General features: G+C 42.7%; 1 protein-coding gene across 8 annotated transcripts in view; it reads right to left on the bottom strand.

Annotated features, from left to right (window-relative positions):
* Window positions 1-3567: 3567 nt before the first annotated feature.
* Window positions 3568-26143, bottom strand: part of LOC125164228 (zinc finger protein 705A-like) — a 33343-nt gene continuing 10767 nt past the window's right edge. Inside the window, exons 1-7 of one of the 8 annotated variants that reach the window (XR_007151690.1) lie at window positions 24070-24650; window positions 18544-18552; window positions 17479-17564; window positions 16067-16193; window positions 14800-14895; window positions 14457-14524; window positions 3568-4063 (exon numbers count right to left, since the gene is read on the bottom strand). Coding sequence is in view for 7 of the 8 variants with exons in the window: in XM_047856827.1 (XP_047712783.1) it covers window positions 3957-4063; window positions 14800-14895; window positions 16067-16193; window positions 17479-17490 (342 nt within the window). In the remaining variant the exon portion in view is untranslated. Of the gene's footprint in view, window positions 4064-5052; window positions 5633-14456; window positions 14525-14799; window positions 14896-16066; window positions 16194-17478; window positions 17565-18092; window positions 18232-18543; window positions 18553-22017; window positions 22047-23394; window positions 23785-24069; window positions 24651-26143 lie in introns of those variants that run through there. The other 7 variants (XM_047856830.1, XM_047856828.1, XM_047856827.1 and 4 more) reach the window with 7 other exon arrangements.

The following is a 26143-nucleotide window of genomic DNA, read 5'->3' as shown; positions in this document are numbered from 1 at the left end:
CCTTAAAAGCTTGAATTTACAGATTATGTGTCCTTTTGTGTCTGGCTAAGTCTGTTAAATTTGTTCTAGTCATTGGCCGATTTGTAGGTCACTAATTCACATTGCTGATTATTCTGTTTAATGACTATTCAATATTTACTTACCTATTCTGTGTTAACGGGCATGATGTGAATATTGTAGGGGTTAACTAATGAAGGTGCTGCTGTGAACATTCTTGTCCGTGACTTTTGGAGACCATATTGGAAGACTTTTTGTTGCAGCTGAACCACGAATAGATACGTTAAATCGTAGGACGCGCTTATGTGGATCTTTAAACTTCCAAACCACTTGCCCAGATTGTCCCAAGGCACACATCCTGGGTCATTCGAGAGCTCCAACACTTAAGCCAAACAAAATTGACCGCACTTTCTGTTTTCTGTCGCTCGAGTTAGCAGAATACACACCCTTCCCAGCTGTCTGGAGACGGACATAAACCATGACGTTGGAGCTGGGCTGTGAGTCGGGGCTGCAGTAGCGGGGTTTCTGACCTTGACCGTGGAAAGGGGAGCTCACACTTTCTCAGATTGCCCCACACCTTTGTCACAAACAATAGGCATCCTGTGTCCATTTGTCCTTCAACTTGTAGGTCAGTCTTTTCTTTTTTTCTTTAAAGAATTGTGGTAAAATACGTATAAAGATTTACCATTTTAACGATTTTTGAGTATATAATTCAGTGGCATTAAGTACATTCACATTGTTGGACAACCATCACCACTATCCAAAATTCAGAATGTTTTCAGCATCCCAAACTCCCCGATAACTCCTTCCCCAGCCCCCAGTTACTTCTACTTTCTGTCTCTTTGGATTTGATCACTACATGTACCTCATGTAAGTGGAATCCCACGGTATTTGTCTTTCTGGGTTGGCTGAAATCACTTGGCACAGTGATTTCAAGGTCTATCCCTGTTGTAATTTAATCTATGTCAGAATTGCATTTTTTTCAGGCTGCACCTCTATACCACGTTTTGTCTATCCATTCGTCTGTTGACGGACATTTGGGGTTGTTTCTACCTTTTGATTGCAAATGATGCTGAGTATCTCACGCCCACCCCCCCCTGCTTTCAACGATTTGGGCTATATACCTAGTAGAGGGTTTGCTGGCTTGTATGGTTAATTCTATGTTTAACCTTTTGAGGACCTGCTGAGCTGTTTTCCACTGTAGAAATTTTATACCATTTACACCCCTGTGGGCAATGCACAGGGATTGTGGCTTCTTTATATCCTTGACAACATTATTACTTTGTAAACAGCCATCCTAACAGGGGTCACGTGACATCTCATGGTCATTTCCATTTCATCAGTCCTTCCTGCCTAGTGATGTTGAACATTTTTCACAGGCTTATTGGCCAACTGAGGGTCTTCTTTGGAGAAATGTCTGTTCAATCCTTTGCCCAATGACTAATGGGGGTCATTTGTTTCCGTCTGTTACTTTTTAAATTTGAGAAATAATCCACGGTGACTTTCACGCAGGATTTTAAACGGTACCTATATACCGGCATCCTTCCCTGTGTCCCGCCCTCACACGGCCTCTGGGGTGAAGCCCTTGCTCAGGAAGCAGCACTCAGGCTGCCGCACTTCCCTCCTCCCGCAGACACCAGGCCTGCGTCCGCGCTCCGCTTGCCCAAATGTCCTTCCCTTCTCGTCCTTCTCCTTGCTCATCTTCACCCAACTAATTCTAGTCATGCTTCAAGATTCAGCTCAGGGCCATTTCTCCAATCCTCCCCCCAAGCAGGCCAGGCTGACCCTGGTGGCGCTCCCGCATTTACCCCACTCAGCCGAGGTCTCTGCAACTGACCCTTGAGAGAGAGCTCCCGGGGTCTGTCTCCCTCCCCGGACGCCATCTGTCGTGGAGAGGGTGCGCCTTTGTCATCCGCCTGCGGCAATACCTGGCACGGAAGAAGAGCTCAGTGTTTGCCTAACAGAACTCCACTCTTGATTCATAGAAACTGCTACCAGAAAGGCTATTTTGTCAGGAACGCATGGCAGTACCTGCTTCGCTGCGCCCTCGCCTGCACTGGGAATTACAGTATTTGCGGCCAGGCCTGGGGGCGAGGCTCCGGGCAGCAGAGCCCAGGGAGCAATGGCCCAAGTGGGACTTGGGAACCAGGGCTGGGGCGCAGGACAGAGGAGGATGCTTTGGTGCTGGGGGAACAAAGCTGCGCCCCGGCTGAGGGTGGAGCTCAGAGCAGGCGCAGCTCTGGGCCCCGTACGTGGTGAGGCACTGTCGCGCCCCAAGCGTCCCCGTCCTGGGGGACGGAGCACAGCAATGACCAGAGCCCCTGGGGGCAGGTCTGTGCAGCGACCGCTCTGTCAGCTGGCTCAGCTTTGGTGCAGACCGTGGGAGACCTCAGCAGCAAAGGCTAATAATGCGCCCCGAGGTGAGGTTGTCTTCTTTTCCCTTTCCAGTGGGCTGAGGCTCATCTGACGGACCGGACGCCGAGCTGCTCTGGACCGGGGACGGAGCTACACTGATAAAATGCTTCCCGGATCTTCTTATGGCCGTCCTTGGGTTTTGAACTCTGCAAGGTTGTTGCTTCTGCTCTGTCATAATCCAAAGCTTTCCCAGAGCTATTTTTGCCAGTTTGTAGTTGTTTATTGTTTTTGTGGGAGAGATGAGCATTGGGCCCTCCTACCCCTGCACCTTGCAGATGTCACCCCTCAGGTTTTCCTTTCTAGAGTTATTTTTTCTCACACTCAGAGATGGGCATGGTCATGTAAGAAGTTAAATCTAGTCTTCTCATCTCCAAAAGGAAAACAGAATTTCGAAGAAAACAGTTCCCCAATCTTGCCATCTATAATGTTACAATGATTTTCAGAGGCAGCTGAAATTTTCAGGGCCCATCACGATGAACTTGTGTCTCGGTTTCAGTGCGTGTTACTGGGGGACTGTCCACAGGAAAGGAAAACCACCCTTGGAGCTGTCGCCGCTTTAAACATCTCTGTAAAATGTGCTTAGTTTACCAAGAAAAGGTGCAAGCCGACCGGCCAGCTTCAGAGCCGTGGCCACCTTGGGAGCCCCGACCGCCTGAGAGGTGCCTGTCTCCTCTCCCAGAGGTCAGACCCTCTTCCCTCAGCACTGTAGCTAAGGCCTTGGGGGAACAGGCGGTGGGACACCCTTGAAGACATGAGCTCATCTGTCACAGGTTAGGAATAATAACTGAACAGAATATCTGCACTCTTGTATGCTCATTACTGTGCATCTGTGACCATCCCTGTCACCTCGCTCCGGGTCCTCAGATGACCCACGGGAACCAAGTTTCTTTACCCCTCTGGTGTCTCGTGACACTATAGTTGCACACGGACCAAACCTCCCAAATAAGAAAACAGGTGCTCAAATCCTTTGAGGACTTCCTCTGCAGGACAAGTGTAAGACCTGGAGACTCTGAAGCACAGAAGATGTTGAATGTGGAACCATCTCTAGAACTGGTTCCGGAGTTCCCAGCTCCAAGAAAAAGCCATTTGAGGACCTGAGTTTCCCTTACCCACTGCTCACTGACCCTCCCTGTCACCATACCCAGCCCAGTCCTAGTTCTCTGAGTACATCAGCCTGAACTACGGCAAGGAGAACGATCACCAAGTTTCTAGTCTTTTCCATGGAGGAAAGCAATCTCTGGGTGATCACTGTGCTGAACTGATTAATATCACTACATTTAAAATGCAAAGGTAGCTCTAACTCAGTTTATTAGTTCCTAAAGCCAAACTGCGCAGCTCTTCTTTGGGGAAAACTGCAGCCCAGAGAAAGGTCACCAACTGTTGACTCATGACCACATATAGACGGAAGAGTTCTGAAAACTCTGGATTAAACGAAAAGAATTGTAGTTGATCTGTACCAATCTGCACCGCAGTTAGTGATAATTTAGGGATTTTCACATTTTAAAAATTATTTTAATTAAAACATTAGAAATCAAATTATCAAATTATGACTGAGGTGAAAAAGTTACATTTCTTCCTGCAGCACCCAGGCAGTGAGAACCCTTAGATTTCAGAACAGCGGGATTCAATGATAGGCTGACCGCAATCATGTCTGAAATTCAAAAGAGAAACCAATGAGAAGACTTTGATAGAACTGTGATACAACATCTAATATTAAAATGGAAAAGCTACTTTAAATAATAACTGCAACATTAATGATCAATTAATGACAACATTAAGTTTAAATTATAATGAAATAGTCTAAGGGTATAAGTATCAATATCAATAACATTATTTATATAATCTGTGCTTAGACTACTAATACTGAATTATGCAGTCATTCCTGAGAGTAATTATACCTTATTAATACCAAATTATGAAGTACTACTAATATATTCTACATTACTAACTTATTAGTCTGATATAATAATGTCAATAAAATTTTAACGGAATGTTTTCTAAGCTTCCCAGAAATATTTATATAGAAGTTGTGTGAGGTATTGTTTGGCCAACAAAGAAAACAATGTTTAAAGTGTTGGCATTTTCCAGTTAATGATTTTTTTTTAAGTATTTGTTTAGAGAAGTTTTATGTTTACCACACAACTGAGAGAAAGGTACAGATATTTTTCATCTATTGCCTGACTCTATACATGCACAGCACCCGCCCCCCCCCCACCCCTTATCAACACATTTGCCAGAGGGGTACGTCTTTTGTTTTTTTACCAAGGATAGCCCTACACTGACACATCATCACCCAGAGTCCACAGTTTACCTGACGGTCACTCTTGGTTATACATTCTATGGGTTTGGACAAGTGTATAATGACATAGATCCATCATACAACAACATCATTCAGAATATTTTCACTGCCCTAAAAATCCTCTGTGCTGATCAAATTTTTAAAAATTGTGTATTTGCAAAAAAAAAAAAAAAAAAAAAAAGGAATACCAGGAAGTTATATTTTAATGTCCTTTCATTTTCCACATAATAAAATTATTATTCACTTTACATTAATGAAGAATTCCTAATATTGATTCATGTTCTCACATGAAGTGTTAAGTGGTTTGCACTATGGCATACTGTAAATATATCATTTTCTGCTGAAGAGCAGTTTATTTGAATATTCAAGTAACTACCCACTAAACTATTTTAATCAAAAACATTCAGCCTATGCCATAAAATATTTGCTGTGTTTATACTAATTTCAAATTTCATAATAATTGCTTGCATCTCAATGTAATTTATACAATTATGCCATTTTAATTGTTTTAGAAAAGTTTCCTCTGAACATTCACAGTTCTGTAGTGTGTGAGTGAGCCCAGCATGAAATGTGGCCAGATGACAGACCCTAAGATAGAGCTTAAAACAGAATTATTTCACTCTCTGCATGACTGGAACATAAGAATCTCCATATTTCATATGAACCAGCAATATACATCATGCATAAGAGACTCATCTATATTTTTACATTACCCTAGTTCTCTAAAAACCAAGATGTAATAGATTTCCAACATCAAGTTTTAATATGTTTTTAAAATATGGTAATTCCTATATAATAGTGGCATAACAAAATACCATTGTGTTCCTGTATTATGCTAGAGTGATCATTCAACAGGATTTAGTACTTACTCATATCTTCCCCTTGTTATTCTCCTGTATCAAATTAAAAAGCCAGAGGAGTCTGGGAAATAGAAAGGAGGTCTGTCTACTTAGAGAAGAAAATTGCCACTGAGCCCCAAAAAGCAGGAGAAAAACTAGTTCCGTGGAGATAAATGTAAATCCTAGAGACTTTTCTGTAGGAGACTCAGCCCAGCAAGCTCAGAGGAGAGTGACTCCCAAGTCAACCTAGCATCACAGGTACGTGATGTGGACATGCCCACGAGCACACCGGCTCCTCTGCCCTCTCCAGTCAGGGCTGACGTGCAGTGTCCTTCCATTCTGTTACATCATGTACGGTTTACCCATCAATTTTCAGAGTAAAAGTCAAGGTTTTTAGTTTTTATTTTGACTACTTTTCACTGTCATGAATGTTCCGTACAAAATGATTTTCATGGAAGAAATCTTTATCAATTCACTTACTATTTGGAATATTCTCAAATGTGACACATGAGTGTGGCTCACTGCTCAGCCTTTCTACTTCCCACCCTCTCCAAGCTGGCATCTGGCAGTGACAAAGTCGCAACACCAGCCTTAAATCCCACAGCACCGGCATTTCAGGCAGTTGTTCGGGACTGAGCGGGTGCACAGAGCTGGCAGAGCAGAGCTGGAAGGCAGGAGCAAACATGTGCTCTTTTTAAAAACAATTTTTAATGTTTTTTATTTATTTTTGAGAGAAAGAGAGAGCACGAGTTGGGGAGGGGCAGAGAGAGAAGGACACACAGAACCCGAAGCAGGCTCCAGGCTCTGGGCTGTCAGCACAGAGCCGGACGCAGGGCTAGAACTAACGAACCAGGAGATGATGACCTGAGCCACAGTCGGACGTTTAACAGGCTGAGCCCCCAGGCACCTCTCAAACATGTGTTCTTGACGCAAGGGAAGGTGAGGGCCACCAGGGAGGGATCATCCCTAAGGAGAACAGACCACGGCTCACTGGCTGCCTGGACACTGGCTCATCCCTTTGCTGAAGGTCACTGTTACCCCAAGGCCAGCTCCCCTACCCTTCAGTCAAGCTACATGGCTCCAATATCTTCTGTCAGGTTTTATTCCACTTCTGTTTTTACCAGAGACCTAGAGTCCAGAACAAATAGCCTGAATGTTCCAGCTCACCTCTGCCCCTGCTTCTCTCTAAATTGTATGAGCAGGAAACAAACCATGCCATCCCCAGACTGGTCTGGACCCTCAGCCAGGTCGTGGTGTGCTCCTGGTCAACATAACCAATTGCACAGAACAGCAACATCATTTCAGGCCGTTATGTGACAAACCTTGATGACAGATCAAGAGGAAGACAATTCCACCCAGCTGTCATGTCCAGACACAAACTAGAGACATCATCCAAGCCACAAAATACCAACTCCTTCCCTCTCTCAGCCTATGTAAGTGATCGCTGCTTCTTTACAAGATACAGCTGTAGTCTTATTCTATTCATACCTCCAGAGAGAGAAGGTTTCATAAGATACCAGTTAAACAATTATCCCTGCTTTCTGACAGAAAATATCTAGATCTTCTTCTAACTTTTAACTGCCCCCTGAAATCAACTAACACAAGTGAAAATCAGCTCGTTCTAAGACCTTATTGAGAATTTCCAAAGTTCCATTTTGAAAACTGTCTCTAAATGAAAGGAGTAACGAATCCAATTTTTGTTCAATCGCAGGCACGTTTCGGACAGTCTTTAGCTGGATGTCACTGACAGCTGTGTATAAAGTATGAACATCTGCATGTGTGTAAAGGCATACACACTTTATTTTACAAACCCGGATCTGTGTTCTCAATGTTTAAACACACGATCACAATGCACCGTCAGTAAGCTGAGCTGAATGCCCCCCATGAGGACTGGCACAAAGACTGCCAGCCGTCGTGGGGCCACGATAAGCTGCTGGTTGTGGACGTGTGCGTGAGCAGCGGCGCAAAAACGTGGAATGGAGAATTTGCCATCATTTGTTGGAGCCCTGGAGCGACAGGAGCAAAGAAAAGGTGTTCACGGCCGTGTGTGTGCCACAGGTCCCCATCCATCAAGGCACTACTCAGTGAGGCAGATGAAGGGGTATCACGGTATCAGGAGACCCGGAAGAAACTGAGCTCTTGCGAGGCTGTGGCCCCTGCCCGTGAGTCTTCATTCCCCACCCATGGTCCTCTGTTAGGTTTCCTGCCTGACCTCAAGTGTGCGACAACCCCATCTGCAGCTGTGGAGTCTGGGATGGGATTCTCACAGAGCCAAGAATGGGAACCGCGAGGCAGATGCTCTTGGCTGAGGTGACAGATGGGTCAGTGAGTCAAATTTCTATCAGGCTGTTCCACAGGCTCCGCTTGCACCCGCATCACATCTCTGCAGAATTCAAGGTGCACCTTCCACGAGAGAACAGCCGAAAGGTGTGTCATGACTGCCGCTACATTTGGTAGCCATGCACACAAAAGATGCCAGTCTCTTAAGCATCTTCCCGCCAAACCCCACACATCCTGGTATTATGACCTTGCTCTCTGGTGCTGATTCCCCCCCTGGCCAACACCTAAAGGAAACAGGCCAGCGAAAGGAGTTCAGGGTTGCTCCTGTTTTACTCACCCCTCTCATTCCTGAGGAGGAGCCCCAGAGGAAAGTCCGATGCAATGACTTCAAGGAGAGAAGGAACTCTTCCGGGAGCGCTGGAGCAAACTCCCAAGATGAGGAGGGCAAGGCCGGGTGCACAGGGGCCAAGCCTGCTGCCCTCAGGTTCCTCAGCGCCCACTGCTTTGTCTGCAGCCGGGGGGACGCTCTGTGTCCTGCTGAGCTCTCTCGTCTCCCAGGTCACAGGTCACCCCCAGGATTCGGGTTCTGTAGCTGGTGTCATCCTTTTCAACTGGGATACGATTCACGTTCCGTAAAATTCACCCTTTAAACTGTGACTTTCTTTTAGCATATTCACTAAGCTGTGAAGCCATCACCACTAATTACAAAACATTTTTACCATCTGCCAAGAATCCCCATCCTCATTAGCAGACACTCTCCATCCCCCCTCCTCCCTGTCACTGGCAACCACTACTCCACTTTGTTTCCGTGGACCTGCCTCCTCTGGGTATTTCATATAAACAGATTTACATGAGAAGTATCTTTCGTGTCTGTCCTTTTTCACTTAATAGAAAGCTTTCAAGGTTCATCAGTGTAAGAGCATGTATTTAGCATTTCATCCTTTCTCAAATAGCTGAGTAACATTCCACTGTTCAAGTATGGCACATTTTGCTTTTTCATTCAACTTTGGGCATTTAAGTTGTTTCCACTTTTCAGCTATTATGAAAACTGCTAAGAACACTCACACGTACATTTTGGCATGAACCTATGTTCTCATTTATGGATAGGTCAGCAGAAGCTGAAATGCTGAGTATATGGTAACTCTATCTTCTTGAAGGACAGCCAGGCTGCATTCCAAATCAGCTGCACCATGTGACATTCCCATTTGGAAAGGATGAGAGTTCAATGTTCCATATCCTCTCACTTCCCACCGTCTTTGCATGAACCATCCTAGTGGCAGTGCGGTGCTATCCCTTTACAGTTTTGATTTGCATTTCCCTAATGACCATTGACTTTGAGGATCTTGTTATTCCTACTGGTTATTTTTGTATCTTCCTTGAAAAAGATCTATTCAAGTTTTTTGCCCATTTTTAAATTTGATTTCTAGACAATTTTTGAGTTGTATAAATTCTTTATGCATTCTGGATACTACTCTCTCTTCAGAACTCTGATTTGCAACTAATTTTCTCCCCTTGTGTGGGATGTCTTTCAACTTTATTAGCGTCCTTTGAAGCACATTTTCATTTTGATGAATTCCAATTTATCAGTTTTATTTGGTTGCACATGCTTATGATACTGCCTAATCCGAGAACACAAATATATGTATTTTTATTTTTTTTAAGTCATCTCTACACCCATTGTGGGGCTCAAACTCATGACCTCGAGATCAAGTCACATGCTCTTCTGAGCCCGCCACGTGCTCCCAAGAACACAAATTTTTATGTCTTTGTTGTCTTTGTTTTCTTCTAAGAGTTTTGTGATGTTAGCTCTTATATTTAGCTATTTTACCCATTTGAGGGCTTTTTTTTTTTTTTTTGCATATTAGGTAGGAGTACAATTTCTTTTCTTTGTATGTGGATGTCCAGTTACTCCAGGACCGTTTATTAAAATAAGTATATTGTTGGAACCCCTATCAAAAATAAATTGACTATAAATGTGAGGATTTACTTCTGAACTCTTAATTCTAGCCCATTAATCTAGAAGTCTATTCATACTCCAGCACTAGAGTCTTGATTAATGTCTCTTTGTGGTAAGATGTGAAAGTGGGACACGTGAACACTCTAATTTTTTTTTCTTTCAAAGCTGCTTTTTCTGGGTCCTTGGATCTCCACGTGCATTTCATGGTCAGCTGCAACTATGATAAAGATTACACTGAATCTGTAGGTCTGGGCGTGCTGCCATCTGATATTAAATCTTCCAACCCATAATCACTTTCATTTAGGCCATTTAAATATTTCCTTTTTTTATGGTCTATTTCATTTCTTTCAAAATATTTTGAGTACAGATCTACCTGTGTTAAATGTATTTTAAGCATTCCATTCTTTTGGTATTAACATAAATGTTATTAATTTTCCGCTCTCTAGGATTCAGTTCTGGTTCATGCATTGCTTTTAGCTGTCTTAGCTTGCTACTTTCCTCAGCTTTGTCTTCTGTGAAACTCATTTGTGTAGAGTATGCGCCACTTGTTCACCAGAATTCCCCCAAACAGTGTTTCCTTCTGTGTTCTAATGGTGGGATTTAGTTTATGTGGTATTATTCTATTTGTTTTCATTTTTTAGGAACACTCCACAAGTGATGTTTAGTCTTTCTCAGTGATTTACACCAGGAACCACATGATGTCAATGTTTTTCATTATGATGTCAATTATTTTTCATCGATGTTTCAGTTACATGCTTAAAGTGTTTACCTAACATAAACCTTTTTCACTAGTTTCAAGTGGTGTTTTTCCTACCATTCCCTCTGCATTTTTTAGCCAGTATTCTACTGTGATGTTTCACTTCCTGCCACGTATGAAGACACGTATGTATATGTGTATGACTATGTTAATCTTTCAATGTGCTAAAGAAATCTATTATTTTTATTTTTTATTTTGCTGATATGGTTGTCCCAAATGTGGCCATAGGAGCCCCTTCAATCTGCCCCCTATTTCCTTTTCACCTGTCCACTCTCCTTTTGTACCTCCTTACTTTCCAGCAAAAGATACCTTAGACTCATCTGTACTTTCTCTACTCAATACCAATCTTGCATTTGCCCACCTCAATCAACCCCTTCTCCAAGAAAGCCTAGCTCCAATTAGTGAGAAGGAAATTTAGAAACCAGTAATTGAGTGATATTTGTCATTGCAACTGAGGTGTCCCTCCCTACTTCTAGGCCCTTTCAGGGCACAGGACACATGTCTGCACATATGCACAAGAACACAGATTGTCAATTCATGCTAATTAAGTCTAATTCCAATCCAAATGCCCTGAAACTTATCTTCTCCTTTCTCAAGTATCTGTATCTCCATTTTCTATTACCAGGTAAACTTTTGGCTGAAAAACACCTAAATATATTTAATCACATACTCAGTCATACATTAAAAATAAAAACTTTAAAAACTGCTACACTCACACCACTGAAAAAAATAACCAAATCAAGTAGGCATTAAGAATAATTTGCAAGTATTGTTGTATTTCACTTGAGTGTATAAAAACACTGTGCTCAAAAATTACTTGAATTTGGGTATTTTTTTTTTATTTATTTTCTGTGATTATGGTAGTTATTTGATAAAAAGTTAGGTTCGTTTGTTTTCCAATTTTTCCCCACTCATCCTTTTCACTTAATTTCCTTGCTGGTACAGCAAACGTTCCCAAACCAAGCTTCCAAACAGAAGTGTTCTCAGAAGTGTCTTCCTCCTCCTCCCACTTCCTCGATACTCCTCTCCACTCCCTATATTTTACTTTTATTAATTATCCTCCCTTCACTTTTTCAAGACCAGCAGTAGACTGTCTCTGGCTTCACGTCTCTCTAACATGCTGTTTCTGACCTGCAGATCTTGTTCAAAAAGGCTCACCTGATTAGGTTATGCTTATTCAGGAAAAACGTCCTTGGGATCACCTTATAGACAACCAATTCGAGACCTAACCACATCTGCAAAACCCCTTCCCCACTGCCACATGATGAGAATGATATTCTACCACATTCAAAGGTCCAGAACAGAAGCAAAGAAATTATACAGGTGGGAACACTAGCGGGTATAATCTTGGGGGCAAGACTTTGAATACTGCCTCAAAATTACTGTTGATCCTCTTCCAACCCAGAGAGTCTGAGGCTGTAATATATAAGGAATAACTGCTTGGGGGTTTAGCAGAAAGTGCTGGGAGAGAAGAAAAAGACTTCGATTCCACCCAGACCATCTACCATGGTCCCAATCCCTCACCTCAGAGCCGGACCCCTATTTCCCCTCAGTGTACTCCATACTCCTCCATCCTAGCCTTTAACCTACATTAACCCTCCCTACCTGGACCCTCTTTCTGAGACCTGTGCACACCGTGGATCACCAATACCTGTCCCAAAGCGCTGCTCTGGTCACTTCCAGTGGCTTGGCCTTTGACCTTGAGTCTACCTGGAGATTCCCTCTTGTGCATCCTCATTCAGTAACTTGGCTTTTACGCCTTTCCCTCTTTTCTGCTTTCGTCAACACCTAAGGCCACCAAATGCTCCCTTCAATCTACCCTGCTCCAACATCACCTGGCACCTCCGATGCCAGCCATGCACCTATAGCTGCCTCCTCACCCGCTTGTACTCACTTCTCCCTCTGCCCATGTTTATCCTACCCCAACCGGGCCCTGGTCTCCATCCCCACTCTCTCCTCCTCTCTCGTGCTCGAGGTAAGAATGACTGTGGCTGTGCAAGTAGGAAAATGTGGACAGGTTGGACATTTTAAAAAGAGGAGTACTGTTTTAACACTGGACTTTATTCACAAACCAAATGTTTATTCTTGCATGTGTGTATTAATTTTTACCATGTACATGTATTTTTAAACCTGGATTTATTTTTGAGCAGCAGGCAAAAGTTTATTAGAGTATAAGATTAGAAAAGAAGAATAAAAGGAAAGTTCTCTTTATAGAGAGGGGACATTCGAAAGTGAATGCCCCTCAACACTGATACATGTAAATCACATTATTTTTTATTATGATCTTTCAGCGTATTTAGGTTATTTTATGATTGACTCATGTCTGTAATTATGGTCAAAGCTGCATAAAAATATAAAGTGAGCAACATATTAGCCTTCTGGGGAACAATTTTTACTAATTTCAAGTACTGATCTATTGAAAGGATTTGATTTTTATTGTTACAAATTCTTCATTAAACATTCCTGGATCACAACACAAATCTCTATTTTCATCTTACATTCTTTGTAATAGGCCATCTGGCAAAGGTCTGAACACTCTGATGAAGTGTGGGTTATAGGTTTCTCTAGGCAGAGTTTTTTTGTAGTCTCTGCCGTAGCATTTGCTCACGGCGCTTAAAGAACAGATTGCGCGTGATGGCACGTTGTGAAGGCACAGTGAGTGTGTGCATACAGTTCTCCCTCTGTGAGCTCTTTGGGGTGGTTAGAGTGGAGTACAAAGGCAGTCCTGCCTCACATTTATCATACGGGTGTTTTCATGCGAACTGAGGTCAGACACTGATGAAGGCTTTTCCATTCTATGTGATTATTTTAACTAAAGGGTAAGACGTTTACCTAGACTTTGGCCACATTCATTTCATACACAGGGCTCCTCTCTAGTGTAAAATTACTCATGTTGTTTAAGGTGACAATTTTGACGAAAAAATTCCTATTATTTCTCTTCAGTTTGATTTCTTTTATGTTGACTGAAGGAGGAAGGATGATAGAAACTTTTTCCACATTTATCACAGATGTGGGTTTTCTCTCCCCTGTGACTTATTTTGTGTGAATAGAAGTTAGCATTCTGGCTGGAGTGTTTCCTGTATTTGTTGTATTTATCGGGTTTCTCCCCTCTTTGGGTTCTCTGGGGTATATAAAGTGAAGTGATCCAATGGAACCCTTTCCCACATTCTTTACATGTATAAGGTTTCTTTCCTGTGTGGATTTCTTTGGTGTGAGTCAAACTTAGCCTTCTGGCTGAAGCATTTCCCACATTCATTACACTTGTAGGGTTTGTCTCCAGTGTGTGTCCTTTTGTGCATAGAAAGCGGAGTCCTCTGGCAGAATTCCTTCCCACATTCCTTACATTTATAGGGCTCCCCCCCCACACACCACCATGTGATTTAGCACATACTGAGTCACCATGGATCTGTAAGGGAAAACTTCCCCACATTCATCATATTCATAGGTATCCTTTTCAGTGTGAAATCTCCGCTGTTCGAAGATAAGAGGCTGTTAAAGAATTTCTCACATACACTCGTTAATTCTTTTCTCTACACACGACTCCTACTTTGACCATGCAGTGAAAATCTCCTGCTAAAATCTTCCCTGTGTTAGTTATACATGCAATGCCTATTATTTTCTGCAATACAAAGAGATTTCCTTTTTCATAACATCTCAACTGCAGAGATATCAGATTTATTTGAAAGATTTCATTAGTTTCAAAGACTAGATGCATGAGCCATGTTTATGTTTGTCCTTTTAGAAGAACTCATGTGGTGTCTTTGAGCAATACCTTAATTTTTTCCCTAATTTCAAACTACCCAAAGCTCTCTGCTGGGCAGCATTTACTCAAATCACAGTTGTGTGCTGCACTCTAAAATCTGTCAGTCCCGTATCTAATGTTCAGGGAGGGTTCACCCCCTTGAAACTTACCACTGACATGCACTTAGATGGGTCCTTCCTGCAGACATCTTCTTGCCTCATAAGGCTACTTTTTCTGTCTAAAATAATGTAAATAAAATGAACTGCTAGTGTGCCTTAGAGGAAGAAAACTGTTGAAAACATGCAAGGCCCGTGTATGTTTCAAATACTGACTCTTCCACAGGGGAAAAATGTGAAAAGAAGGAATATATCAGTGAGTTGACAGGCATTTCAGGTAAGTGAAAACTATCAAGTGTTTTCAGGACATAAGATGTCTGCTGTTGACATTTCCCTGTCCTGCTCTCCCTGTATCAGGATCTTCCCAGTGCTGAGCACACACAAGCCTGGAGCTCACCTGGAATCACGCCTTGGGGAAATCCTCTCCCTTCCCTCCACAGCTCCACTCCTTGCTGCAACTGGGAAATCACATCTGATTTGCAAACTCGATACCCTGTTTGTGGGGAGTAAAAGACATACCGATTTTAGATCCTGTACAGAGAAACATGAATGATCTTTAATTTCAGGACAGGATACCAAGGAAGAACTAGGTGAACAACAAAGGAGAGCCCAGGGAAGAGCACCTTGAACACTGAAAATACTAAGGTCCTTCACCATAGCAAGAAGAACATCGTGACACCATGCCAACACAGGGAGATTTTCTTGTTGCTGATTTGCAGGACCAAGATCAAAGACAGAGTGAAGAATCTTTAGTGTTTTTCAACAAAGGAGAAATTACATGTTCCCACGGTAGAGTTAAATTAATTTTGAAAAATAAGATAAAAACAGAGAAGGAGGCAAACTATAAGAGACTCTTAAATACAGGAAACAAACAGAGTTGCTGGAGGAGAGTGGGGGGGGGGTGGTGGTAGACTCAATGGGTAATGGGCATTGAGGAGGGCACTTGTTGGGATGAGCACTGTTGTATGTAAGTGATGAAAAACTGGGTTCTACTCCTGAAACCAGTATTACACTGTATGTTAATTAACTTGAATTTAAATAAATAAATTAAAAATAAATAAAACAAGTACACAGAAGCTTCACCAGAACTTAATTTCTCTCTGAAAATAGGTAAAAGGCTAATAAAACATCGGGCACCTGAGTGGCTCAATTGGTTAAGCGTCTGACTTAACTCAGGTCATGATCTTATGGTTTGTGAGTTCAAGCCCCACATCGGGATCTATGCTGACAGCTCAGAGCCCACTTTGGCTCCTCTGTGCCCTCCTCTCTCTGCTCCTCCCCTGCTTGCTCTCTCTCTCAAAAATAAACATCAAAAAATAAGTAATAGGTATAATTTCCACAAATGGATTTTTAACTACCAGTTGACCATATAGAAAACAGTTATTTAGTAATATTTAGTGCTTTCATTCACTTAAAACATTCATTGAATTCCCAGCAGAGTCCTGGGTATTACAGACCTAGAAGCAAGAAAGGCACAAAAGAGGGGTCAGGAAAACTATATTCTTTTGGGGTGACAAAATAGGTGTAGGTAAGTATGAGAAAAAACAAATTACGTTCAAATAGTGTTAAGAACCATGAAAGATTCTGAATGAGGGCTAAGAGCAGAGGGATTAAGTGAAAGCTGGATACTTGCTGAATAAATTTATCAGTGTTGACAGACTCACCCACAGACACCAGATGACCGATGTTCTCCAGCATCACATCTCTGTACAGCTTCCTCTGGGATGCGTCCAGCAGGGCCCACTCTTCCTGGGTGAAGTCTACAGCTATATCCTTGAAGGTCACAGATTCCTAAAACATCAGAGACATTTTGGTGCAGCCAGGGCCTCCCCTATCAGGGGAGTATGCTGGACATGACGGTGCCGGAGATGAGTGGCTGTATACACAGAAACGTCAAAATCTGCCTGGGGTTCTAGTCACATGTTTCTCTATGCTGCCTCGTCATGTGTCTTTCACACACACTCACACTTTGTAAACATAACTTCATTACAAATGAGTGTCTCATGAGGTGCAGTGGAAATAACCTGGACACAATAGTGCCCAACTTTCTGCAGGACTGAATGGGGCTTCTAACAGAATTTGGACAAGCAAGTGTGGCCTCTCTCATCCCTACGCAACCCACATGCTCCTGAGAAGGCATAAGACAGACAGTTCATAAGCAAAACCCCAAGGGACCTAAGACTGCTGTACATAAGGAATGTCCTACCCTGACCCTCCTGTGGTAAGGCTGTGCACTTCAATCTTCTCTGGGACCTCCGAGCCTTGGTTATCACTATCCCTCCTGTAACATCATCCTGTCTAAATGCTAATGGGTAAGGGAAGCCTCTCAATTGAACCTATCTTTCTAGTCCTGCAAAATTTGCTACAGGACCCTAGGTTTAGTTCTATTATAATCCCTCTCAATGCACAACCCAAATTAGGAAAATTTTCGCCAGAAATTTGTTTTCAAATTTGAACAAAGTTTAATTACAAAGAGGGAAATTGGTTTGTTTGGAAAAAAAGTGGTAAGGAAAATTTTTCTATGCTTAAGTTATTAAAATGCTCAAGCAGAGTCTAGAAAAACTTTAGTAAGTTTAAAGTTGGGGAAAAAAAATAAATGATTGCTCATAGCTCTCTTGCCTCCCACCCCCAGTGTCAATGCTGCAGAGCCCTGCTCTGCAGTATCTGAAACCCTGGATGGATGAACTCCCCTGAAGAAACACCTGCCTCTCTACAGGCCTGTAAACTTCTGCTCATTCTCATTTCTATCACCTGTATCACCACATGCCTAAGCCCACTGCAGACACTAACACACTTAATGAGTGAGTCACTTCTCAACTGAGGCCATGTGATGGATGAGAAGAAACAACTTTTCTGCAAGGACATACTTAAGGGGATGGGGAATGGAATACAGTAGTGCAATACTGGGTAGGGGATTATTTCTTGATCAAACCCGGACCTGCCACAAGCCTCTCTGAGTCCTGAAGTGTGACTGACATGGGGTGGGGGCACACAGAAGATCCAAGCCACGGAGAGAAATCTGCTCATCCCCTGGAAAAACAGGTGTCCATGAGAAGGAAGAATAAGTCCTACTCACCTGTGGTTGCATGGTCTAGAACTCAGTCGCTCCTCTCTTCCTGCGTATTCTCACCAAGGGACAGTCCAGTAACTAAGCAGACAAAGCTGAGGAAAGAGAAAGCACCCACGAGACTTGTCTTTTCCAATATTCCTAGGTATGCCCATCTTGCAAATGTAAATCTTCACACGGTAACGACCTCCCCCTCCCCCAACCTGGTTCAACTCACACGTACCTGCAGAGTAAACAAGGACAAACAGGGAAGGGGGCTCTCCTCTCCAAGAATCAACAATAAGAAGTCAATAATAAAGTCAACAATAAAGAAACTATTAATATCCCCGTTATAGAGATAGCAAAAGCATAGGGGTTTCTAGTTTAATTAGACTTGATACTCAGAGGTCTTAATTACATCTCTGGTACCAAAATCCTAGGAGATTCTGACTCCTGTCACATGGAGGTTCTTGTATCCAGAACTAAGGACACCATTTTGGAATTTCATATTTTATCATTCTTGGTGAGGTCCACTAACATTGTTTTCTAACACCCATCTCAGCTCACGAGGGCCCCATACTCTCCCTCAGTCACCTTGGCTCCTCCACATGTGGTTTTCAGGCAGTGTTAGTGCCTCAACCCACCTGTATCACTCACGGCCTTGGACGTGTGGCGAAGCAACCATGGAATCTCTTTAAAGTTTGGCTGGAACACTTCAATGACCCAACCCTTGTTCAAGTGTTCAGTGACTCTGCTATCATGCAAGTCTAGCACATACAACCCCTTGCACAGGAAAGAAGCAGGAGTATACATGTCACAATGCTACACGCTACGGATTGCTGCACAATCCCCACAGACCAGATAGGCTCATAAAATATAGACTGAGGGGTTTAGTTTTAGAGGTATCTTATTGACTTCTTGGGGCCTGGAGTTCTAGTTATTTTTATCAACAAGATTATGTCTGCATTTCATGACTTAAGTATATAAAAGAATTTGTCATATCTAAAGTGCTACCTAAAACAATGTTTATAACTAAATATATTGCATCCACATTCACAACACGTCCAGCAAAGGGTATGATTAAAACCCACTGACCGTGAGGACCTGGAAAGAGAAAACATCTACCTGTATTAATTGAGACTCTGTGCCAAAGCATAAGAGACTCTTAAAAACTGAGAACTGAGGGTTGATGGGGGGTGGGAGGGAGGGGAGGATGGGTGATGGGCATTGAGGAGGGCACCTTTTGGGATGAGCACTGGGTATTGTATGGAAACCAATTTGACAATAAATTTCATATATTGAAAAAAAAAAGAGACTCTGTGAGTGGAATTTACATATATCTGCTTACATACATTGAACTTAATACTCAACAATAACTCTGCCTTTACAGATTACTTATACATTTAATGAGTTATATGCACTAGATTCAAAAAATTTTATTTATAGGACAAAACTACATGGATACAAATTGACAGCTAGAATTTAAAATTAACTCTATATATGAATGTGAAATAACTAAAGAATTTCATCTTGAAGGACACCGGGACCAGTTTTACCTACGTATGTCACCAGTCAGATCAATGACCAGACTCTTCTCTCAAAACCTCCTCCTTTCAACTTGTTCACATAATTTCTCCCCATGCCCAGGATGTCCTACTACATGGGAACCTCCATCTTAGTGACCCTAATTTCCAAAATTAGCCTCCACCTCTAATTTGTACTGATCAGAGGAACATACACTTACTCATTCCAACATACACACACCAAGACCAACAATTCAAATGCCCTTTAGTTCTTTCCAACATCTACTACTCAAAACTCCAATTGCAGATGACTCCAATATCTCATAGTCTCATGGCTGCATCTGTCACAGATCAGAACGAGGTACTGAGCTGGTCTAAATACAGTGTCACAAATCTGCCAAAAGCCTTTTCTAAATATCTAGCACCTGACTTTGGCTTAACAAGTGCTCTGCCATGCTTCATGAATGTGTTAATATTACCTGTGCTTTTCTAATCTCACAAAAAAATCTCACCTTTTTCCTTAGTTTTCAAAAATGGTTTCATTTCCTACTGCAGAAATGAAACAGATAATTTGAAGAAATATTTCAGCTCACTGGCAAGAAACCTACAATTATTTCCTGATTCCCAACCCATCAGTATTTCCAGTCTCGTAAAAACTGAAAAGTCATCGCTATTCCTAATTAAATCCAACTTCTCCAATTGCATCCCCTTCTTTCCTACTTCCTCAAATATTTTATGTTCTTGATTATAAACCAAATTTCTTTTACCAGTAACCCCTTCATCACTTCCCCATCTATCTCCTTAAACTCATTTAGTCTCACCATTCGTCAAAGAAAAACATCTAAACCAATTTATATCTAGCTGCTGATACACGACCTTTTCCCTTCAAAATGAACCTGAAGAAATATTAAATATTTAGTAACAATTTCTTCACATTCACTCACTTTTAATTACAAAAATTAGTTCTGATTTCCAAGTTAATCAATCTTGTTAAGATCAGTTATTCCCCCATGATTAAATCCAGTGAGTGTTTCTCGGCCTTTTACTTGGAATCAAAGCAGTACTGGCACATGACCTCTGTTTGGGAACTTTCTTTTTCTAGGCTTTTTTGACAATTCAGATTCCTAACTGCCTTTAAAACAGTCTAGACACTCCTTCCAGAAGTCCTCTGCAAGGTGTTTCTTGAACAACAGTGTTGAAATATCTCCAGGTTCAATTCTACCCCCTTTCTCTCCTCTTACAATACTGTCTTGGAAATCTCACAACACTCTTTCACTTGCTTCAATTTCTCCCATGGTTATTCCTAAACTGAAAACTAAAAACACCTAGACTCCACTGCTGTGCTGTAATCCCCACCTGCATGTACTGTACGCATGTAAAAGGAAACAGATTTTGAAATGAAGCCATCAACTCTTCCACAATAAAAATTTCTTGTCTTCTAGTCTTCCAAGTCCAATAACAAATCCACCAGATATCCAAGGATTAATCTTTGGCACCACTTCTCAGAACCACACAACTAAGCACTGCTGTCATCTCTACACTGAGCACTGTTATCTTTCATTTCTACTCTGGTATCTACATATACATGGTCACTTCATACTCACTAGGTTTCAATCTGAGATTAAATGCCATTTCTTCAGAGATCCCTTCTTTAAACTACTACCTAAGTTCCTTAGGTAGTTTTGCTGCCTTGAGTAGAACCTGACTTTGCTTCCTTCAGGTTACTCATTAATTTCTTACTATGCATTCATTTATTTATTTGCTCCTTTCTTCATTGCCAAAATTACCTGCAGAAAAATCACCCGCAGCATTTTAAGCAAGGGTCTCTTTGACTATGATTTGTGAATCATAAATAAACAGAAATTCCATGTCCTCATCACCTAACCTACCCTCAGACGTGGTACTACAAATGGCCCCTGTCATTATAAACAATCACATTCATAATTAATAATTATGGCAAAATACAGGAGATTGGATCTGATGGGGGAAATTTTTCTTCAATACTCACCAGAACCTAAGTACATGGAAAACCTGGGATATTGTATGGCTACTGAGTATGCCATCACCACAGACCCAAGCTCAGAACTTCACTTACTTTAGGAATAGACATATATTTATTTGTGAACTCACTTTGACATAGTTGGTAACTTCATCATATTTACGATGCAATGGACAGACCTTGTTTACCTTGGATGTTAATCAAGATAAATATCACCAAAGAATAACTAGTTTAACAAAAAAAAAAAATTCCCCTCTAATTAAATAATTTAGATACAGTTATGAAAAACCGAGTGATTCTTAAACCCTGTTTGTGTTCCAAAGGCACTGAAAGGCCTCACTACATTGTGGGTTTGGGCCTGTTCTGGCAAGCGCTACAGGGAAGTTTACAGCAAGATAATTAGCATTCACCAGTGGGTTTAGCCTACCAAAATAATTCTAGGGCTTCAATGTGGCAATTCTACTTCTGAGTATTGTACATGAGGGAAACAAAAACACTAACTCAAAAAGATATATGCCACCCTCATGTTCACTGCAGCATTATTTACAATAACCAAGCCATAGAAGCAAACTTAGTGTCTACCCATGGGTGAATGGATGATAAAGAAAATGCAGTATAGATACACACAATGGAATACCATTCAGCCATTAACAAAAAGGAAATCTTGCCATCTGGGACAATGTAGATGAACCTTACCAGCATTACACTAAGTGGAGTAAGTCAGACAAAGAAAGACAGACCTCACTTATACATGGAATCTTAAAAAACAAAACAAAACAAAACAACAACAACAAAACAAACAAACAAAAAACAACCCAAACCCATAGACACAGAGAACAGATTGGTTGTGGTTAGAGGCAGGGGGTAGGAGTGGGCAAAGTGGGTGAAGCTTGTCAAAGGCACAAAATTCCAGTTATAAAGGAAATAAGTAATGGGGATGAAATATACACCATGGTGACTATAGTTAATAATGTTGTATTACACATTTGGAAGTTGCTAAGAACAGATCTTAAAAGTCCTCATTATAAGAAAAAAATCTGGGGGCACCTGGGTGTCTCAGTCGGTCAAGCGTCCGGCTTCTGCTCAGGTCATGATCTCATGGCTCGTGAGTTCGAGCCCTGCGTCCAGCTCTGGGCTGACAGCTCGGAGCCTGGAGCCTGCTTCAGATTCTGTGTCTCCTTCTCTCTCTGCCCCTCCCCTGCTCACATGCTGTCTCTCAAAAAATGAATAAACATTAAAAAAATTTTTTTTAAAGAAAAAATCTGTAACTCTGTGATCATTTTGCAATATATACAAATACCAAATTATGCTGTATACCTGAAATCAATATATTGTTACTCTATCAAGTAAAAAAAGTCTGAGAGGAAGGCACAAAATGAGTTCTAGCCTTGGCTCATCTATACTTCTTTGTCCTTAGTTACATTCCTAAACCTAGAGTGAATCCTTGTTGTCCCCTTACTAGTTAGAACAGGCCCTATTCTTGAGCCTGGAAAGCCCCTTTTCCCCTCAAAAGCTAGACTGGAGACCTTTTGTGGCTGTCTTTGGCACCTGGGGGACACCCCACTCCCTGGGCTCGGGGATGCACAGCTGACCTGTGTGGTAAGTAGCTAATTCAGGAACCTGCTCCTGTCACCTTCCTAACTGAGCGCCACCCCATGAGGTCAAACGGGTTAAGAGGCACTTTTGCAAGCACAGCATTATTGCCTTTCTAGAGCACCTTTCTCAGCTGGCAGCTGGTCTCCTGCTGCCTGATTTGAACTTATTTTCAAAAACTGAGAAGCACACTGGGGACATTTCTGAAATTAAAGTGGGGGGCGGGCATGCGATGTGTTTATTCTCACACCTCTGATATATTCAAGAATCAGAACATTTTGAGGGTTCACTAAGTGCATATTTTTTTAAGGCCTTCCATGCCAAGGGTGCATATTTTAATACAAAGGAAGAGAAAACCAACCCAACGTGCAGCTCTCTGAGGCTATTTAGCTATGTCTTAAGGACTGTAAGTCAATACTACAAAATGTTTAAAAATACTAGGACCTATCGGGATAACTGAGCCACAATTTAGAAGTGATGGGAGTAGAAGCACAATGCGTTTCAACGGATTTAAAAAATAAAATAAAATAAAATTTAGAATTCAGAGGTCTCAGAATATCTCTGCAATAAAGTAGAACAAACCATTCTGCAGAGATGGTAGGCGTCCTATTTTCATTCTGAGGACAACCTTTCCTTTCAAAATCCGTATTTTCCTTCCTTGTCTTTTTGTAAATATTGTATAAATTCGCCAGGGTCCTAGGCTTATTTCAGATCCACGTGTCACAGTGAGGTCCTACAAAAGACGTTTCGGTGACCCGACTTTTACTTAAAATGATCTACGACTGCTGCCGGGTCACGAGAAAACCTCAGTCGTGGCAAGACCTCACTCACACTGGATATGGGATACGCTGTTTTAAGGGCGTTGTTTTAAAATACAGACAAGGCAACTCCCTTGAGAGCCTGGAAAGTCCAATTATCATCAATTCTCACCCGGATGTGGACAAAATACCGACATTTAAAAGAACAGTCGTGCGTTTTAACACACCGACCTTGTCTACGTTTCGGTACTTTTCAAACTATGACACTTTCACTTTCTACCACAAACCGCCCCCCCCCCCCCCAAGTGAACTAAGGCCAGTGCAGCGTCGCACGCAGCACCCCATGCAGCCGCACACGGCACCCAACACAGCCTCACGCAGCCACCCACACGGCGCCCCACCCGCCCGCGGCCGGACGCGCCCTCCCCAGGCGCCTCTCGTGCCTCGGCCTCCGTTGAACGCCCCGACATTTTGTTCCGTCCTCTCCCCACGGCCCACGCGGTTTCCCCCTCCCCGGAGCCGCACCGGGGCCCCCCGCACCCCCCGAGGCAATCCCGAATCCCTGCACCCGCCCACAGCATGCTGTGGTTTCGACCCCACAGGCCCCGGATGGACGGGCCCGCCCGGCCAACAGGCCCCGGGAAAAGCCTCCACGAGAAAGGGAAGAGGAAGGGAGACACGCGGGGCGGACAACAGCGAGCTTTTTCAGAGAAACTTGCCGCAGCGGCCGCACAGGGACATCACTCACGGCAGATACGGGGCTCTCGTCCTCCGCGGCGTCGCCTCCTCCGTCGCCCCAGAGGGAACGCGTCTCTGAGCTCTCGTGCGGACGCAGCGTCGAGGGCAAGGGGCGCCACGCGCATGCGTTCCACGCTGGCCCAAGGCGGCGGGTCGGCGCGCCCCCTGCCGGCCTTCAGGGTGCAGCGCGCAATGGAAGAGGGATCGGTCATTAGGGTGTTTGGATGGAGGGGCCAAGGGATCTCCAAGTTCAAGTGAAAATTCTTCTGATGTGTGCAGGGTGAGAATAGGATAGCAGAGTTAAGTGGCGTCCCAGAGAGCAGGGGTGGCTCCTACCTACTCGATAGGCTGAAGACCCTATAGGCTGACGCCCACTGAGATTGAGACAGGAATGTTTTTGGTTGTGGTGATCCTGAGACCCAGACACGGAAAAGGCAAGGCGCGTGCAGACATGTGGGGATGCCCCAAAGCAGTAGGGCCTGTGGGCAGAGGACCGTTTCTGATCCCCAGATCTGTTCCTAATCAGTAGGACTTAGAACCCTGCCCAGGTTCCTGTCTCTTCCTCCACCATGACCTGAGATTGAGGGTTTGCCAAGGACTCCAGGAAAGAGGATCATAGAGGCTAAACCAACTGAAGTAAAATAAACCCATTTTAGGATACTTTCCTTTAGAAAATGTCATTTTTAAACATGTTTATTTTTAATGTTTACTTTTGAGACAGAGAGAGGCAGAGCATGAGCGGGGGAGGGGCAGAGAGAGAGGGAGACACAGAATCTGAAACAAGCTCCAGGCTCTGAGTTGTCAGCACAGAGCCGGATGCAGGGCTCAAACCACGGATCATGAGATCATGACCTGAGCCGAAGTCAGACACTTAACCAAGTGAGCCACCCAGATGCCCCTAAAATGTTTATTTTTGAGAAAGACAGATTGTGAGCGGGGGAGGGTCAGGGAGAGAGGAAGACACAAAATCGGAAGCAGGATCTAGGCTCCCTGCTGTCAGCACAGAGCCCCACTCAGGGCTCAAACTCACAAACCAGGAGATCATGACCTGAGCTGAAGTTGATGCTAAACTGACTGAGCCACCCAGGTGCCCCAGAAAATGTTATTTAAAAAAATGTCACAAGGAGGTTCAGGGATGGGTTAAAGAGGTGATGGGGATTCAGGGGTGCACGTGCTGTGATGGGCACAGGTGATGTATGGAAGTGTTGAATCACTATGTTGTACACCTGAAACTAATATTAAACTATATGTTAACTGAGATTAAAATAAAAACTTAAAGTAAAAAAAAGTAAAATAAATCTCACAAGGAAATTTGACTTTAAAAAATATGTGTAGATTGGGGGTCCTTGGTGGCTCAGTCAGTTAAGCATCCGACTCATGACTCAGGTCATGATCTCATGGTTTGTGGGATCGAGCCCTGCATCGGGCTCTGCCCTGAGCATGGAGCCTGCCTTAGATTCTCTCTCTGTTTCTCTCCTTCTTTCCCTGGCTCACATTCTCTCTAAACAAACAAACAAACAAACAAACAAAGTACGTGTAGATTAGTTTTCCTAGAATAAAGAACCATTACCCTTCACTCATATCATTGCCCACTTGGGAAAAGTGGGAGGAAACTCTAAATGGTTCTGGAACATCTGGATGGTGCTGAAGGAAAATATATAAGCTAATCTTTCTTACAGAGGTATGGATCAAGTATTAATTGAAGTAACCAAAATGAAACCAGTAGTAGATTTAAAATAATTTATTATAAACATTTTCTAAGTAATGAACAAATGCTTTATATATTTCCTTATTTATTTGAAACACCCCCCCCCCAATTTGGAAAAAATAAAATGAAACTCTATGTGCCCTTAAGAGACTTTCAACAATTACCAACAATTAGCGGTGCTGTATAACTCATTCCAAACTCAGCTTGGTTGGTGAGTAGGTGGGGGGAAGAACCTAGATTCTTGAAAGCAAACCTGGAATTATATTATTCTTTCCATAAACAATGTACTAGTGAGGAAAAAGTGATCGGATGTGAAAATACATCTGGAAAACCACCTGTCATTCAGGAACACTCTTAATATTAGTTCATTTGTGTG

This window comes from Prionailurus viverrinus, chromosome B1, assembly GCF_022837055.1.
Source record: "Prionailurus viverrinus isolate Anna chromosome B1, UM_Priviv_1.0, whole genome shotgun sequence".
In the NCBI taxonomy this organism is placed as follows: domain Eukaryota; kingdom Metazoa; phylum Chordata; class Mammalia; order Carnivora; family Felidae; genus Prionailurus; species Prionailurus viverrinus.
Note: the sequence above shows the minus strand (reverse complement) of the source record. Positions and strands in the feature narration are given on the sequence as shown.